This window comes from Lissotriton vulgaris, chromosome 7 (assembly GCF_964263255.1).
Source record: "Lissotriton vulgaris chromosome 7, aLisVul1.2, whole genome shotgun sequence".
Lineage (NCBI taxonomy): Eukaryota > Metazoa > Chordata > Amphibia > Caudata > Salamandridae > Lissotriton > Lissotriton vulgaris.
This window is the reverse complement of record NC_141695.1, coordinates 594,527,132-594,546,108: the sequence shown is the minus strand read 5'-3', so window position 1 is coordinate 594,546,108 and position 18,977 is coordinate 594,527,132. Positions and strand designations below refer to the sequence as shown.

The 18,977-nt window shown below is 43.3% G+C and overlaps 1 protein-coding gene across 2 annotated transcripts in view; it reads left to right on the top strand.

Annotated features, from left to right (window-relative positions):
* UBALD2 (UBA like domain containing 2) overlaps positions 1-16,382 on the top strand; it is an 80,326-nt gene extending 63,944 nt beyond the window's left edge. Inside the window, exon 3 of one of the 2 annotated variants that reach the window (XM_086930699.1) lies at positions 14,870-16,382. In XM_086930699.1, the coding sequence (XP_086786825.1) occupies positions 14,870-15,199 (330 nt within the window). In that variant the 3' untranslated portion in view covers positions 15,200-16,382. The remainder of the gene's footprint in view (positions 1-14,869) is intronic. The other variant, XM_086930700.1, reaches the window with a different exon arrangement.
* The last annotated feature ends 2,595 nt before the right edge of the window (positions 16,383-18,977 follow it).

Sequence of the window (18,977 nt, the reverse complement as noted above, 5' to 3'; positions counted from 1 at the left end):
GAATGTGAAATGTAGCCCAATGCAATTTTCCATAGGACCTTTAGACACGGCTACAGCCGGAACGGCTGAATGGAATTACACCAAACTTGGCAAAATGGTAGGGACTGGTATGCAGTAGTGCCTTTTTTATATTTGGTGAAAATCGCTCCAGTAGTTGTTGAGAAAATTGAATTTTCCCAAATTATATATCTATGAGAGGATTACGTTTTTAAGACCCTTTGCTATGCCCACCGCATTGCTCAGGACAAAGGTCCCGAATACCTAAAAAATCTCCTTACTATACATCGCCCGACCAGGAATTTAAGATCATCTGGCATGATGCTATTCAAACTTCCCCGAATCACTAGAGCCAAAATGGGAGGAAAATCCTTTAGATATTTAGCCTCCAAACACTGGAATGCGCTCCCGCTCCACCTGCCGATGGAGCCATCCGAACTGAGATTTAGGACAAAACTAAAAACTTATCTGTTCCCGAACATCTAATCCCACTTTGAGCTCCATTACCACAGCGCCTCTGGATTTCTGTATTATGTTAACAGTCAGCGCGGGGACACACAGTTTGTGCAGCCAGGCGCTTTATAAATGTTTTATTATTATTATTATTATTATTATTATTATTATTATTATTATATTAACATATTTAAACGTTATCCGCTAATAGAATTTGCATTTAAAAAACCTTGCAAATTCACTTAAAAAAACTATAGGTTTCAGGTCATATATAGTTGGGAATTAGCATTTTTAAAAAACCTTGCAAATTCACTGAAAAAACCATAGGTTTCAGGTCATATATAGTTAGGTATTAGCATTTAAACAACCGTGCAAATTCACTGAAAAAAACGTAGGTTTCATGTCATATATAGTTATAAATTAGCATTTAAAAAACCATTGACATTGCTCCTATATAGTTAGTTGTTGTAGGAAGGTGGCTACCTGCCTATGGTTATCCCAGATTTTTTGCCTTGTGTTTAGCTGGTTTTTGACTTAGTTGGCCTGGTTCCCTGCTAATCAGGGCCCCAGGCTATCTGCTCTCTGTAAAATGGATTCCATGTACCCTAGGTGCATAACTAGATTGGCTTGGGTCACCTTATCAGCCCCTGTACAGAGCACTATTGGTGCCCAGGGCATAGGTGCATCCAAGGCATTCCAGGGGCTGCAGCATATATTTTGCCACCCCTGGCTGGCTATCTAAAATTGACACAACTGGCTGATCCCTCAGCTGGGGCAAGGTGGTGTAATCACCCCTTGCTTAGATATAGTATGCCTATATCTAAACCTATCTGGACACATATAAACCTGTGAGCCACTCCTATGGCAGGCCTTAACAATCCTGAAGGCAGAGTGCGTGGTTTAATGTGAGATGGTGCTCTAGCATGAGCTGAGCCTGTCTGCAGCTGTCGGGACCAATTCCCTTAGCTGTTCCGGGATAATGCCAAACCATATACTATTAAGTGCATTATAATCCTTGCGGTTATATGTCAACTTTGGTTTGGCTCTATCAAAACATGTCGTGTAAGGTGTCATACGAATTGGAATACTACCCCCTCACCAGTCCTGGCGACGGGGGTAGCATTCCACCCCTCTAGAGGGGACGACATGTTACTTTTGCTAAAACGCAGTTGATTTTTAAAAGAGCCTCAGATCCACAAAATGGATGCTTCTGCCACAGACACATGTCTGACCTCCTGCTGCTGACCGAAACTCAGCAGAGGAGGCCTGGACAAAGGCTTTTCTGTCACAGGGAGGTGTCGCACCACCCCAGACAGGAGATAGTGGATTGTAGCAGGGAGGTTTGAAAGAAACCTGACAGTGCCTGGGGAGCACAAGGCTTCCCCTTGCATAATCCGGTAAAACCGGTTCTGGGGCACACCAGCCCCAGCTCCAGTGTGACCTGGACAAAGGAAAGGAGGTGTAACTGCCCCCCTTCCTGGTCCCACCCATAGGGAGGGACCTAGCAGGAGATCCACCCCTCAGATTGGAATAAGAGTGGGAGCAGTGCCAATGCAACTCAGATCATCCTGAAATCACCTTTAAACTAAGAAGACGACTGGACTTCGACTTTCTGATGAATAGAAGACTGAAGAGCATCTCCCTTGTGGCCTAGGAGGGGCCACCCTGTGAACACAGGCACCACCCAGCGCCTCGACGTCTGCTTTGCCGCCGCCTCCCGCCGGAGCCCGAGTGCAGAGCCTGACAAGACCCTGCCTCCCAGACTTCTCACAGCCCGATCCACAGTCCCTGCAAAGAAGGGACCCGTGGAGGCACCGAGAGACGTTAGACCGGACATCTTGGAAGACCCCCGAGACGCTGACTGCGCAGCACCCGAGGCACCCTCGACTCTGGGGTTTGAGAAGCCCCACAACCGAGCAGCATTTGCACCAAAGATCAGCCCTCCAGCATCTCCACGATCTGCGTGGGGCCCTTTTGCTTTGTGCCACTCGACTCGCCATCCCGGTCGCTTGTCACGTGGTCAGCGGCCATCTTGGCGACGAAACCTACAATTTACACTGTGGGTCTGGTTGCTCCAGACCTGCCCTCGCTCCTGTAGAAAGGAGTACCCGCTCTGACCTTGCTGGTCCGAGTAATAAGCCTTTTTCACTTTCTGCGTGGCTTGCATCAGCCAAGGCTTGTTTGCTTCAATCGAGTTGCCAATACCGCCATCAGCTAGAGCCTTTGTGGGACAGCTCGTGATCGACTCCTGGACGTCCTTGACCTTTTTCGTGTCCACGTGGCTGCAGAGAGAAGCAACTTCTCATCACCTGTTTGCACCCGACTTTGCCTGGTTCCAATCTGGTTCCACGGTGGTCACTGGTCAGTGACTTTGAACATTGTCCCCTCTGCTTTGAGGTCTTCACCACTTCAGATCCACCCTTGGATCACACTGGACACATCTGCTTCCCATCGCCTGCAGCATCTTCAGCTCCAAGCACCAAGAGCCTGCGTGTCAAAACCTGACGCCACTTCGACCCTGTGCACCCACTTCCTGTGGGTGAGGTAACATTGCAACGCCCGTGTCCCTATACTGGTACATACCTCTAGGGTCTGTGTCTTAAGTTTTGTTTGTTCCTCTAGGTTCAGCGGAAGTATCTTTAAACTAACTTTGTGTAACTTTTACGCACCATTGACTTTGCATTGGTGCAAGCCGCACTTTACGTGCTGCACCCGAATCCTGCGGGCTTCTCCCGACTTCAGCATTGCTAGTCCTGACTGCTCCCAGCGATTCTCTAGGCCCTAGGCCTAACCACTGTTCGATTGGTATCTCTTATACCATTTTTTTAGTATATGGTTTGAGGCCACCCGCCCTCATCCATAATTGTGCAACTTTGTATGTTATACTGTGCTTTTGATTTAACGCTTGTGCCCCTTTGCTCATAAAAAGTACTGGGGATTAATTTAGAAATAAACACATATATTTTTATAATATATACTTGTGTGGTGTCCTTTCATTTGGTATTACAGGATTGTATGTGGTAAAACAGCTCGCTTAACACGACCTCTTAAGTTAAGCCTTTAAGGCTGCTTAGTCCATGCTACCCCTAGGATAGCTTGTCTACAAGGTTGACTTACAACCAGACACCATAAGGGATTGTTTGGACTGATACAAGGTGGTTCCAGAATTGGCAACACCACATATCAGGCCAACTTCTCACAGTTGTACTAACTATATTTCGCGCACCCGCAATCCACTGCAGATGATGTCACATATTGCATAATTCATGACATGGTCAGTGACCTCACCGATGACATCACTGATGACATCTCAATTGACATCACTGACCGCATCACTGATGATATCATTCATGTGATAATACGATGCACCTCTTCACACTCTAATATAACCTTTGATACACCCAGTGTTAAACACAGACTACCATTCTTGAAACCATTGACACACCAATACCAGTTACTACATACGCACACACTGATTTCTAGGTCTATACACACATATCCAATCATTTACCCATAGAATCACTCATTCATACAGTCACTCATCAATACAACACTATCAGCTGCACTCAAACACCTATACAGACACTCAAACTCTGCCACTCATCCATGGAGTTACTCACACATCTAGTCAGTCATGCAAATAATCAATCACACTTTCATTTCCTCAACTATACAGTTATACACACACAACACCTTACTTATTCAAACATATACTAACACATACTTACTTTGTTATACAATTACTGATACAAGTACACAATGATCCATACAGCCACTCGCACAATCAGTGGCTCTTATAATAGTCATTTATATATGGCAGCTACCCACACACACACACACACACACACACTCAGTCTCCCATACAAATACTCGGGCAACCAATCAATAACACATATAGCCACTCATATAGCTACTGATCAACACATGCAGTAGCTTACACAACAACAGACATACTGATGCACACATTCAGACAGTTTAGTCACTAACCCATGCAATCAGTAAGACACATTTAATCACTCACTCACTCATACATTCAGTCATGTACCTACTAAATCTTTCATCCAGACACTTATACATCCACTCATTCTTCAATATGTAAAACATATTTAAACTTTACAGAAACACACAGTCACTGGATGATGTCATCAGTGATGTCATCAGTGATGTCATCAGTGATGTCACTGACCATGTCATGAATGATGTAATATGTGACATCAGCAGTGGATTGCGGGTGCGCGAAATATAGTTAGTACAACTAACTATATAGGAGCAATTTCAATGGTTTCTTAAATGCTAATTCATAACTATATATGACCTGAAACCTATGTTTTTTTCAGTGTATATATATATATATATATATAATCAGCTCCGTCTCTCTCAATATTGCCAGAAAGAAATTACGGCACTCGCAGGGGAAAGTGTTTGATGTAATTTAATCAACACACTCAGCAGACAAACGCGTTTCGGTTTTCCTTCGTCAGTGTCTACCATTGACACGGAAGGAAGCAAGTTTAAAAAGCTCTACAGCGCCTTGTTGCATATACATAGAAAGAGGACTGACGTTTACCCCCGTGATAGACAATTTCACTTAGTATATTACTTTTTGTTTTAACATTCATGAAAAGACACATTTACGAAAGGCACTGTGAAATACATTTCAACCAATAATTTCAAGTATTTGACATTTCTTATTACCGAAATTAATTACATTATATTCGCCTTTCGTGTGTGTTGTGAGTTATTCAGCCGTGGATCGGCATTGTTCACGGGGTGTAATGAATTAGTTACAGAGTTTATGCTTTACCTAAATGGGAGGCTAATTCCTCATTCCTGTTTAATCCCAAAGGGGCCTTTGTCTGGAGGTCTATTATGTAGCGGGATTCAAGTCTTCTTAATTTCCGCAACCTGTCTCCACCCCTAGGGTCCACTGGTATATGATCTAGCGCAAAAAATTGCAACAGTTCCCTATTGCTGTTGTGTCTGAGGGCAAAATGTTTTGCTACGGGATAGTTGAAATCCTTGTTCATGATGGCACGTTGGTGCTCTAATACACGTAACTTGACGTTTTTTACTGTGCTGCCTATGTATTTCAGGCCACATGGGCACATTAGGCAGTAGACAACATGGGTGGTGTTACAAGTAAGAAACTTGGATATTCTCTTGCTATGTCCTGACCCTGGTATTTCATATGTAGTTCTTCTCTTACTTTTCTCGCAGGCTTTGCATTTGCCGCAAGGATAGAATCCTGGCATGTCCCTAATTCTGCCTGTCGTTGTGATTCTATCTGGCAGATGGCTATGTACAATCTTATCCCTGATGGATCTCCCTTTTCTAAAGGTGATTAAAGGAAAAGCTGGAATCTCTTTTCCGATGACCTGATCCCGCCTGCGAGTGACCCGGATCCTTGGTGCAACGGAGCTGTTATATATATAATATATATATATATATATATATATATATATAATTTTTTTTTTTTTTAACAGACCTTCTTTTTTCCAGTCAAAGGCTAGGAGAGTAAGTGATTGTGGCTCAAATTTCTGTGAGTGTGTGCAAGACTCGAACCTGAGTGCTGAATTTTGAGGTCGGATGCTCTTGCAACTTACCACAATTGATCACTGAAGCCCTATTCTCCAGCACGAGACAGCGGTGAACCCACCCATGTCTTACAGCCCCCTGTGGCCCCCGACGGCCCCACATACAGATGCCAGACATTCCTCTACCAGTACACAGAATATAGAAACTGCCAACACTTAGTTTTAGCTTGTGAAGTGATAACCGCTTTCGGGTGTGACGGGAAAAACTCCCCTGGGTGGATTGAGGGGTCCTTAGCAGGATGCAACTAAAATATGTTCCCTTTACATTTTAAAGTGAATCAGTGATGTTTCTGAAATAGAACTAAACATCGAATCTGAATTATTTAAAGTATCTTGTTTTGGTCTCTGGAGTATGTGTGGGGGGGAGGGGGGGGGTAGATGGAAAAGGCAGATGGGACTGCACGTGAGTTTTTTTGTCATCCTGGGTGCAGTTATAGAATTTTTAATCGGTTACTCTTCGGCCTCAGTTCTGAGGTATGGCAGCGTTTGAGCCACCCCCTGACGGGGAACCCCATTCACATATTAGACTCAAAACATCCTCCAAAACCAGCCCCCCTCTGAGATTTCGATGAAACTTGAAATTACCTCCTCCACTTCATCGATCCAGTCATTACCATTTTGCTGAAGGTGAATCCCATCGGCAAAAAAACACTGACAAAGAAAATAGGTCAAGAAGGCAAGACCTGTTGGCTTTGCCAATGCTTGTTACTTCCTGCATTTACTTTTTGTTCTCTTGCTACTATCTACACCACCCTTTTAATAGAATCTCATCTTCCTCTCCGGACCGAATTGTGAGATTCTAATCAAATCAATTTATATCTCTATACCGTTGTATTCTTAGTTGTTTAAAAAAAAATAGTAGTGCCTAGAATGGATTTAGTTTTCAATGTACCTCTGTGGCTCTTCAACTGGTCTGAAGCATCTACACAGGTGGAAAGCGACTGTATAGAAACTAAATAATATTAGCAGATTAATACAGCATATATACATAAAGCAAAATATAAAATTGCTAATTTTACAATGCTATGTATATGTGAAGAAATTTGATGTTATAAATTAAATTGATATGTCCTTAGCTTGACTCTCAGCAGAAGCACAAGTACAGAAACTAGAATGTAGTATGAACAGTTAGTGGCTCCAATTAAAGCTCTAGTATGTTTTTGCCAAAAAGAGTGTGGAAGCAGTGGAGGGAGCTATATGCAAGGACAGTGCAGGGAATTTTGCTTTCCTGCTTCCTTTTTCCTCAACCAACTCCCAATGAAGCAAACACAATTCCTGAATGCATTCATATACTGCAATACTTGCTTACCCAAGCACTAGAAATTCCAAGCTTAATCTGAATACTCTCTTGGCTAGTATTACGCATTCACTGCCTCTAAAACTCAGTGCTTCCATTTAAAATTCTGATCAATACACTAACAATAGACAACTGGCTGCAACTATGAACTGTAAACATGTTAGATCCCTTCATTCTAAGCGCATGAATCACCCTGTTAAAAATAAAAAAACATGTCTGACATCTACAAATTAAAAGGAGTTATACCTTTACATGACACTAAAATTGGCATGAAAGAAGCTATAGCTATAAGATGGATTTGATAGCGGTTACGTGCTCTCCATCTGACACAAGAAAAATAGGCATCACCCTAGTTCATAAAAAATAAAAAGAAAGCTAATATCACGATCAAATCAGACCTAATTGATGAAAAAGCAAAGCGTTTCCAGACTCACTAAAGATGTCTGGGCATTCTATTTCTTTAACATACATGCTAAAAAATGCTGATTATTACCCCCTCCCCTCCCGCCGCCCCTAATTCTGGCCGAACCTAATTAATGAGGTGAATTTGATCCTTCAAGCTACATGAATAGTACATGAATACTAGTAAGAGGAGAGTTTAACTTACTGGTGTATTGTACTTTAGAAAGATCATCAAAGTGCAGTTTTCCCCCAAAGGACGTACAACACTTTGCCTTAAATATAATTATACAACATCCAGACTGACCACACTTCTCATTACTTAATCAGTCTTTCTCTAGAATGTACTAGGCTTTTGAACTCAGGCAATCATCTCCAATCAGTACACTATGCAACATTTGAAAGAAGACTTATTTCAGACAACTCTTGCTTAACTCTATCCATTACATGGAACACCTCACAAAAATCAAACGTGGAGCTTGAATAAATAAATCCTGAAAACCCAAGAGAAAATTAAAAAATACATAGTTGGCAATTTCCAACTTCCCCCTAAGACCATTGTATACTGCTATATCGATATATCAATAACCATCCAGGGTGTTTTAATCCTCATGAGAATTAATGTGATCAAAATCAGAAATGAGACCCCTGGAAAATGTGAAAAATTAAATTAAACACTTTGAAATCCAACACACGTGGTAAACCATTAACAATCTCCTGGTTTCAATGAAAGAAATATGAATATAATGAAGTTTTAAACACCCGAGCTGGTATTTGGATAATTAGGTAAACATTAATGTAGTTAATAAAAGCAAACTGAGCTGGGATATGACTGTCCTCCAATATAAAATTAAAACGTAACACCCTAAATATCCCTGCCATCAAAGGCAAAATGGACTTCGTCCACAATGAATATCAAAAGATCGCTGAACCATTAGGTATTTCTAAACTGAATTCTGCCTAGATAAGATGATAAATATTTAAGATTGTGAACAATATCGAACTAATCTAAATCTCCCCGCTCTGAGCGAATGTCTCTTTAAAGACCATCTCTGAGAATGCCAACCAATTTAGAAGAGGTTAAAACTATCATTGGACAATTTAATTGACAAGGTGGCTGTGCCAGACAGATTTACCTCACATTTTTATAAAAATTCCTGACCTCCTTTACATAATACAATTTTAGATTGATTCCATCACTTCTCCACTATCATAGAAATTGGAGGCGCAGAGGCTTTAATTGGTGTTACTAAAAGAAGGCAAAGATATGACACTAACCAAAAACTGGAGACCTATATCCTCAGTAAATCTGGACAGTTACATTTATGCCAAAACTCTGGCCAGAAGGTTGGAAACAATTCTACGATATGTGAAAAACAGTCTTTCCAGTGAAAACTCTAGGTTTATTTCCCTCATTATAGAAGGAGCACGACTAACCACAACACCAAAGGAAGCAATTGTATTAGACGCTGAAAAGGCCTTTAACAAAGTAATTCGCCTGTTTCTTAGAGCTGTCATACACACATTTAAATTAGGTAATAACTTTATTCAAATGGTAAAGGTCTTGAACACTGACCCTCGAGCCAGGGTAAGAACGGGAGGAGTATTATCAGACTATCTCCCCGGCCTTGTTTTTATTACTAATTAATCCATTACTAAACTCCATTAAAAAAAAATGGACATCTGGGGTAGAAAATGTAACTATATAAAATAAGCAAGGTAAGACTATGCTATTGACGACATGAATATATTTACTAGAATGCTGTCTCCTCCATTTATGTTTAATGATCACATTTGACTTCTGCTCAAAAGTTGAGGAATATTCCCTGAACTAGGATTAATCCAAAGTAAGACCCTTAAACCTCTTATATTCCAAAGACATTTTCAGCAATTTAGGCGTAGCCTGGCGAGCTGAATTCTTAAAATCTTGGTATAGAATTTCAGGACTACATATCTGAATCCTAAAAAGCACAATGAAGAAAATAAACAAAATAATATTTACGACCTACTAAAAGAGTTGTGTGTCAAATTCCTCTCCTGCAAAGGTAGAGGTGAGACAATAAATAGAATGCCTAAGATAAACTACCTTGGCGGCATGATCCCCATTAACTTATCTAAATATTTGTTTCTCCAAATCAGAGAAACATTGAACCTTTTCTTTTTGAAAAAGGTAAACGCCCAAGAATATCTCTCAAACGATGCCTCCCCAAAGACCAAGATGGACTAAACTTGGCACATTTCGAAAATCATCATTGTTTAAGCAAGGGACACAGTGGGTTTCATCGTGCTTTCTTAGTATCCACAGTGGCTTTTAATTGGAAAATCAATCGTCCTGGATTTTTATCAATTTCCTATCTAACACCAAACGAAATAACCTCTGTATGCTCCGAAATCATTCTAGATGACTCCAAATATGCTGTTTTAAAGATAGACTTGAAATAAAAGTTGAGAAGTCTGACTGTAGTTTACTCTTTGAAAATGAGCGCATTAAAATAAGTGGCTCTACCCTCAATTGGAACTACTGGATTATGAAAGGCATTTTCTGGGACAAGCCTCTTGGTTCTCATAAAGAACCCCCCACATTTGCTAATCTCCAAACCGCATTCTCATGCCAATTGCATTATTTTACCAAGACTCAAAGCTACTGTATTCAAACTTAAATGCTGAGCCCTTAATTTGTCAGCTTATAGCAAAATTATATAATGGAGGCCATCAACTCTCCTCTGTCCCCAGTCTTCGAAAATTGCTTACAAGCTAAATGGGAGTTTGATATGTCCAATAATCAGTGCTATAATACAACACAAATTAATTGGATGACAGCTTGGATTTCCCTTTTAGAAATAGTCATACTATCCATAGCCCAGATGAATTTTACGATAATACGTCAAGCATTTATGACTCTGTATCGCCTACTAAAAATGAAGATGAAAGACCAGTCCAAATGCCGAAATTGCATCAGAGACGGGTGACATGGCAAACATGCTGTACAACAGCTCGCTGCTAAAAGATTGCTGGGAAAAAATCTGTAACTTTATCAATAAGGGTTTTCATGTCAGTCCACTCAGAATTTGCCGAAATCGTAAATGGAGCATTTGCCAACACCATACTGATCCTCCAGAAAGACTGAAAGACAGACAGCTGTTCGATCTAATGCATACATTGGGTTTTAAACCCACTTTGTGTAACTGAAAAACACAAAACAGATTTCCTTTCTGTCACACCCTATTACTCCAGCCATCTTTTGGTTTATTCTCCTTTCTGACCTTCTTTCTTTAAATACTTAACCATTTACTTTCCTTTATTTCCGTTACTTGCCTCCTCTCTTTCCTCACCTTCATACCGATACCATTTTGTCTTAATCTACCCTCACTTACCTTTTCACCATTTTGCAGAGGACACCTGTTTTTCTCTGGTTCCGCTTTAACACTGCCACCAGCTTTATCCTGTTCATACTTCATTCTGTTTCACTCTTGGTGTTGTGGCTATTTAGTCCTTCGTTCTTGTTCTTTCCTCCCTCTGTATGGTTTCTTCATTCTTTGTTTTCTGAACTACCTTTTGCTTTTTCCTTAGTTTATTTCTTTCCTCATTTTCTTACTCTTTACTGCCAATACTCTATTTTCTTTTTTTTTTTAGTATTTTATTTTTGTTGTTGCTGTCACATGGTATACAGTAACGTACAGTAAATCTTCAGTGCAGCGTCAACATTCAGCTGCCACATTTATTAAAGCAACTTTTTAATATTTTACCCCCCCAACTTAAACTTGCTACTTTCAGGGTTAAGTCCACGATTCTTAGCAATGGTTAATAACAGCATTAGAGTGCCCAAATGCAACTATCAGGTCTCGGTTCAGATATACATTTCGGTAAGGTCATCTGCGGGCATGTTCCCATGGTCCTGTAGCATTTATTGTCTCTACATTTCACTCCCCCCTCCCTCCCATCAATCCAGACCTTCGTCATCCTCTGAGCTATCCTCATCCCCTTCCTCGGGCAGGGGCTCACAGAGGTCTCCCCTATACTTGTTCCAGGGTGACCAAATCCCGTTCCATTTCCGAGGATTATGTCTCTGCTGATACACCGCCCGCTCGGTTAGCATAGTCACATCCATATTTCTGCACCATTGCGCTAGTGTCGGTGTTTCCTGTGCCCCCCAGTTTTTCGCGATGTCACGTTTCGCCAGCATTACACCTATGACCACCCACCTCTTCGCATGCAGTGAAAGGTCTGTTGGGCCCCACACATTAAGGAGACAGATCCTGGGGTCCGGTGCAAATGGGTTCTGTAGGGTCTGACCGATCGTGCGCGTGACACGCCGCCAGTAGTCCTGTATATGTGGACACGTCCATAAAGTGTGGTATAGTGTACCCTCCTCCCCGCAGCTTCTCAGGCAGTGTGGGTGTTCTGCTCTATGTATTTTATACAGTGTCGTGCGGGTGTAGTAGACCCTGTGTAGCACTTTGAACTGGATCAGTCTGAATCGAGTGGAAATACCCGCCTCCCTGGGCGAGGCCAGGGCTGCGTTCCAGTCTGCCTCATCTAGGTCCCCTATCTCGTCCTCCCAGTACTCCTTTAGTTTCCCCAGGGGGTCCGGCAGGTTATTCATGAGTTTTCGATAAGTGAGGGAGGTTGCCCCGGCCTCCATGTAGTCTGTAAGCAATCGGTCCTCTAACGGAGCCGACTCCGGAAGCGCCGCACCAGTTTCTAGCACCGACAGGAGTGCGTGCCTGATTTGTATGTACCTGTATGTTTCGGTCTCCGCCAGGTTGTATTGTTCCCTGAGTGCCGTGAAGGAGAGCACACCCTCCCTGGTCCACAGATCGCCCACCGTGGAGATCCCGATGGTGTCCCATTGGTCGAACCCCTTGGAGCTGCGCAGGTTACCGAGGGCTTTGGCGTCCCATAGTGGCGTGAGCCTGGTGATCACTCCCTCCCATCCCAGCCGTCTCTGAGCTCTGTGCCATAAGGCTACAGTGTGTTTGGTAGGCCCCTCTAGTTTCCTCACCATCCCTTTATTATAGAGTGGGGCTAGCAGAGTGGACAAGCCTAGTTGGTGTCTATCTGCCCTGTACGCTGGGTCGTCTTGCGGTGCGTGGATCCACTGGTTAATCACCTTAAGGTGAGCCGCCCAGTAATATAGTTCAAGGTTGGGGAGGGCTATCCCACCGCTATACCAGTCTCTGGTTAATTTCAACTGTGCGACCCGGGCCGGTTTGTCTCCCCACAGGAGAGTGGACAGTTGGGCTGAGACGTGACGGAAGAACGACACGGGAACCATTGCCGGCGTGTTTTCCAGAACATAAAGGAAGCGAGGGAGCGCCAGCATCTTAAAGAGTGCCGCTCTACCTAGCAGTGTCAGGGGGAGATTTTTCCAAAGGCGCACATCAGTCTTCAATTTGTCCAGCTGGGGCTTAAGATTCAGGTCAAGGAAGGTTGAGTGCTCCCTTGTAATCCGTATCCCTAGGTATTTGAAGGCGACGCGTTCTACGAGTAGTTGGCAATCTGTAGGTAGTATTGGAAGGTCGCCCTTTATCATATATATCACGGATTTGGCCCAATTGAGTTTATAGCCCGAGGCCGTTCCGTGGCTTTCACATAGTGCCAGCAAGACCGGGATACCGGTCGTGAGGTCCGTGAGGTAAACGAGCATGTCGTCGGCGTATAGGGATACCCTATCCTCGCCTCCATCTTCCCATTGTATACCTTTCAGCAGCTGGGTGGTCCTGAGGATCGTGGCCAAGGGTTCTAGCACTAAGGCAAACAGTAGTGGCGAGAGTGGGCACCCCTGTCTCGTGCCCCTTGCCAACGGGAACTCCCTCGATATGTGTCCGTTTGCGGTTACTCTAGCCATGGGTTCGGTGTAGAGCAGTCTGACCCACGATATGAACGTTGGGCCGATACCAATGTGTTCCAGGACTGCAAAGAGATAGCGCCACTCCACCATATCAAATGCCATTTTGGCATCAAGCGACAGTACCGCTGCCGCTTCCTCCAACTGCGGGGCTCGGGCCAATACCCCATGCAGCCGTCGCAGGTTCAGCGCCGTACTGCGGTGTGGCATAAAGCCCGATTGGTCCGGGTGTATAAGGTGCGCCAGATGGGGCAGTAGCCTGGTGGCCAACAGTTTCGCCAGGATGCCAATACTCTATTTTCGCCATTCATTTAATGTTTCTTCGCCTTCCCCCTTCTGTTTTTTTTTGCTTTTCTTTCCTGTATTTTTTTATTCTTTATTTTTCCTTCTTCTGTTTTGTCCGCCATATTGACTTTATTGCTTTTTCTGCCTTGACTCACTTTACTATTGGCTTTTCTTTTTCCTTTTATCTATCATCTTTCTTTATTGTGCTCTGAACCCTGTTTTTATTACTTATTTAGCCTCGTACCCAAACCCTCTTCCAGGTTATGAGTCTTATTAGTAGCTCCAAGGAGTTGGTACGAGTTGGGGGGAACACCTTCGATATTCAGTGCAAGACAGATGCTGAATTGGAAAAGTGCTGAAACTCCCTTCTAAGTCCCTGATCGATTCGACCTGCGGGTTTAGGTAGCTGAATCCTGTCACTGTTTCCAATCAAAAGGAAAAAAAATGGGGCCGAGCTTGACAGCACCTTGTCTTGGACTAGTTTGAGCTAGGGCCTGGATAATCACTGCCTTTTCCAGCACTTCCAGGGGAGGGAGAACGGTTCCCGGTCAAGTGTATTGAGTATACCTTAACTTATTTGTCTGCATTATGCCACAACTCGGCATTCATAAACCTATTCTTCAGTAGGCTGTCTGTGCTGGCAGGCTGTGGGTATCTGAGGGGAAATTAGAAAGTTTAATTCAAATGAAATGAGACGTGCAAATATGTGGTTGATAAACTTGCTAGACTGCTTTTTGTCTGCAAGCTGGGAAGTTGTGGCTCGTTGGCTTTGGCTTGTAGCACCTGGGATTGGGCGCACTCCTATACCACCTTTTGCTGATTACCTAATTAGAGTTCCCTGTCACTCCGCTCCTATTCCAGATTCAATTTATCGGCTCCTTACTACAGCCATTGTATCCACTCTTCTCATGGCCAGTCTCAACATGAGGACATGGTTAAGGTTTATCATCACAGATGGATAGTTTGTGCTAACTTTTGTTTGTCTTCTCTCCCTAGATGTGTACCCCCAGCAACACACCAGCTACGCCGCCCAACTTCCCAGATGCCTTGGCCATGTTTTCCAAGCTACGGACCTCGGAAAGCCTGCAGGGCGGCAACAGTCCTATAGCCTCTATGGCATGTTCTCCACCAGGCAGCTTTAGTCCCTTCTGGGCATCCTCTCCACCAAGTCAGCAGCCTGCATGGATCCCACCCTCCTCGCCAACAGGGCATAGTCTGCACCATCATCACCACCACCTGCATCACCAGCAACCTATGTGGCCCCCAGGAGCACAGCAAGGGGGCAGCCAGCAGAAAGCCATGGCCGCAATGGACGGTCCGAGATAAGACACAACCCTTGAGAGGGCCTGTTGGGTGAAAGGGCCTGGCGGGAGTGAAATCAACTTGCAAGCCACGCCTCCTGCAAAAAAAATGAACTGGAATATTTTGTATTTTTTCAAAAGCGATCATGCTAGTTTTCTTCCACAAGGTTAGAAAAACAGATTTTTTTTTTAAAGAGATATAACTATAATATATAAGTATATATAATGTAAAGGAATTCGCACCTTTCCTGCATTGCATGGGAGGTGGCTTTTCAGTGACAATTGTGTGTGAACTTCCTAACGTGAGGAAGCTACTCTTAAAAGATAATTGTGGATGCCCCACCACCATTAAAGGCAGCGTGACATGGGTCTCGTTTTGAGCAGGAGGAATGCTTGTAAGTTACACCAACTTCCTTTGCTTTTCTACTGCAGTCCTTCTTCGGTTTCAGTGGTGCCCTGCTAGCTGCAGATGAGTTGTTCAAGCAGGGGTTGCATACATGACTGATGCGTATCCTGTCACCACTTCGACGTAAGTGCGCAATGAGATTGACACTACTGAGCAAGGGGTCAGCTCCTTGTGCCCGCTGACCCACACGAAGAAGGTGGGGCTGATTATTTTTATTTTATTTTTTTATTTTTTAACACAGCACGAAGCAGCTGGCTTTAACTCTGTTGAAAAGAACTGTATAACTGAAAAGTGTGGAAGGTTCGTAAGTTACCTCGGCCTGAAGCAGCCGAGTGCCTGACTTTCTAGCTCTCAACCTGGTGGATTACGGATTGAATTGGGTAAAAAGTTGTACTTTGACTGCTTTTCATGTGGGTTGAACTTTGGTCTGTTCATCGGTGATAACACGTTCAGCACACCTGGCATTTGAGGGATGTCTGATGGAAAATACGCTGACTTGGTGTCTGACGTGTCCATGAAGCAGTGGGTTTTGTTTCGTGAAAGAATCCAAGAAGGGTGGGGGGTGCCTGTCATGCCTGCAAACACCAGGAAATGCAGGTGTGAGAAGTGGACAAAGGAATCCAAGAAAGCATCTTGTATGAGAATTATATGTGGGACTGGCTTCCAGCGATGTCTGGTGCGTTTTCAGTTAAATTTAGTGTTTTTGTTCACTTTCCTGCTGAAAGTTGGTGAGTTTTTTGTACCATGTTTTTTAATTAGTTTGGGAAATTATTAAACTGCATCACCAACTTGGAAAAGAGATTAGCTCTGCGTGATGACTTGCCTTTTTTTGCATTATCTACAATATTTTGAAAGTTGCAGTTTTATTTACCATGTGCTTTTTCTTAAATCAAACCGTCCTATGCAGATTTGTAGTTAATTTTTTACTCTTTTAATCGTAGTTCCATTTTTTTCTTGTCAGTTAGTAGGCTCGGTTTCTCTAGTGCCATGATGCTTATTGGGAGTGAGCTCTATAAAGATTAACTACAGTAATGAGGCGCACCAAGGCAGTTGTTAGGATGACTGAGTTAGTTCCCGGGCAGTAATAGGCATTGTTTTTTCAAGATGACTGTAGGTTGTGATCAGCGAGGGGTGAGCCCTCATTTCTTGAATTCTTCCTATAGGTTCATATAAAAAAATCATCCTCAACTGTTATGTTCCCCAGTGTACCCCAATCTAGGCTTCGGTAGCTACACAACCTTTTACCTACATTTGTTCTTCCTGCTCTGCATAATGGTCCTAGCACTGACCTTTCAACCATTTATGTGCATAATAAAACAGCCTGGGAATTCTACGGAGCCCACTGTTAATTTGAAGTGGGGGGTTGCCGTTTACGATCAGTGTGGTATTGCTACTCCAGGTCTGAAGCATTTGAAGCTCTAGAGGAATTCCCCTAAAGAGATGACGCATGTTCCTTGAAGAGCAACATAACTGTGTCCTCGCTTGACCACGTCCCCTTACTCTAATAGCATAGCAAAACAAGCATTTGCAATGCAATAGGTCTAGCATCTACTCGAATTTGAGACGTTAAATGCGAGACCTATTGCATTGCAAATGCTTGTTTGTAAAATTGCTCTACGCTGCGCTTTCACTTCAATGGCAGCCAGGCCCCTTTCTTTAGACGACTCGCATCTAAAGAAAAGTGTAGGCCGCCATTTAAGTGAATGCGCGGTATGGGGCGCTTTTACAAAAAAAAAATTGTTTGTCAAGTTAACAAACTTTTTGTTGTCATTGTAAAAGCGCCCCATGCCGCACGTTCAGTTTGTCGGCCACGCCCCTTTCTTTAAGACTCGTCTCGTCTGAAGAAAGGTGCAGCCGCCATTAAAGTAAAAGCTTGGTATGGAGCGCTTTAAAAAATAAAAAGCGTTTGTTAAACATAGCGCATGCAGAAGTGCCGTGCTGTGCAGGGAGTATTTTTGAAAGATAAAGCGCAGCGTTCATGATCACACGCCGCGCTGTCATGAAAACAGGGTGGGTTTGTGAGAGCCTGTCGTGAGAGCCTGTCGGTCCTCGGATGCTTGATTCCGTTCTGGGAAGGACATGGCTTTTGTAGTTCGGACTGGACTGTTCCCATGGGGCACAGGGTCAGAGCTGATTTGCATATCGCCATTGACTAACCCAGGGTGGTGTGGAGTGCAAAAAACTATGGATTTGGGCCCAGATCTTTGGACTGGGGTGAATGTGTGACATTGATCCACATTCTGTCCATCACCTGTTTTGTTTGCTATTAAAGATTCGGAAGCAACCATTTAGAAAGGACAGTAGCAGTAGCCAATTGAAAAGATGGGCGGAGAGTTGGATGAACTTCAAGTCCATATCTGAATACAGCATGCCTCTCAGAGCAGCGCATGAGCTGCCCAGACTCTACCTAAAACAATACCGATTCTAGAAGATGACAGTCTTATAAGGCCAGAAACTGGTTTTATCTTCTGCTCTTCTCCATTCCACCTACTTTGTAACCACATAGATGGTAAATCTACTTTCTTCTTGTGAAGATATCTTTAGCAATCCGATTTTATTATATAAAAGAGGGTATCTGCAGGCAAGCGTTTCATCAGGCTTCCAAGAATAACATGCTTTGAGAGAGAGAGGTCATTGTCGTACTCGGGAACATGTTTATGCACGAGTGCTAATGCATTACTCTTTTATGTAGGCCTCTGCCACCGTCACTAATGTCCTACAAAAAAAAAACATTCACAAAAGCAAATTTCTGGCTCCCCTGTTCTTGGGCCCTTCCTAGGCTTCCTGATGCAATTTTCACTATGCTATTTGATGTTGAGGTATTTTTACCTAGCACTCACTTGGAATTCACTCTTTTTCCCCATGCTGATTTCACGCAGGTTCTGACTTACTAGGAGCTTTTCAAAATGGTGGGGTTAAAGGTGCATGGGGTGGCTCCTCTTTCTTTCGCCAATGGATCCCTGACCCAAATTCCCATTGCGTGCTTCTCATCAAGCTTCTTTCATGAAGCTGATATGCTTCCTGCAGTACCACAGGTAAATTTGCCATGTCCTTGTTCGCTTGGTTTGCACAAGGTTTCTTCATGTGCCTTTAATGTGGTGCTGACCCAGATCTCTGCAGTGTATTTTTTCAGACAGCCCTTTTGGACCCGTCATTGGAGCTTTCATGAGATACACTCGATGGCCTTACTCAAAGTCTTACTGGAGAGGGACTCAAGACCTCAAAGGTTCTTTCCACAAGCTTCTGAGACTTTTCGTTAGACTATGCTTGAACTGCCTTTGTTTACCCTAATTTTGGCATACCCTTGGGTTCTCAAATATAGCGCTAAATTGCCACTTTATTTTCAAAGTGTCCTTGCGGGCTCCCCCCTTCTGAGGTGTCTTTTGGGGGATGGCTA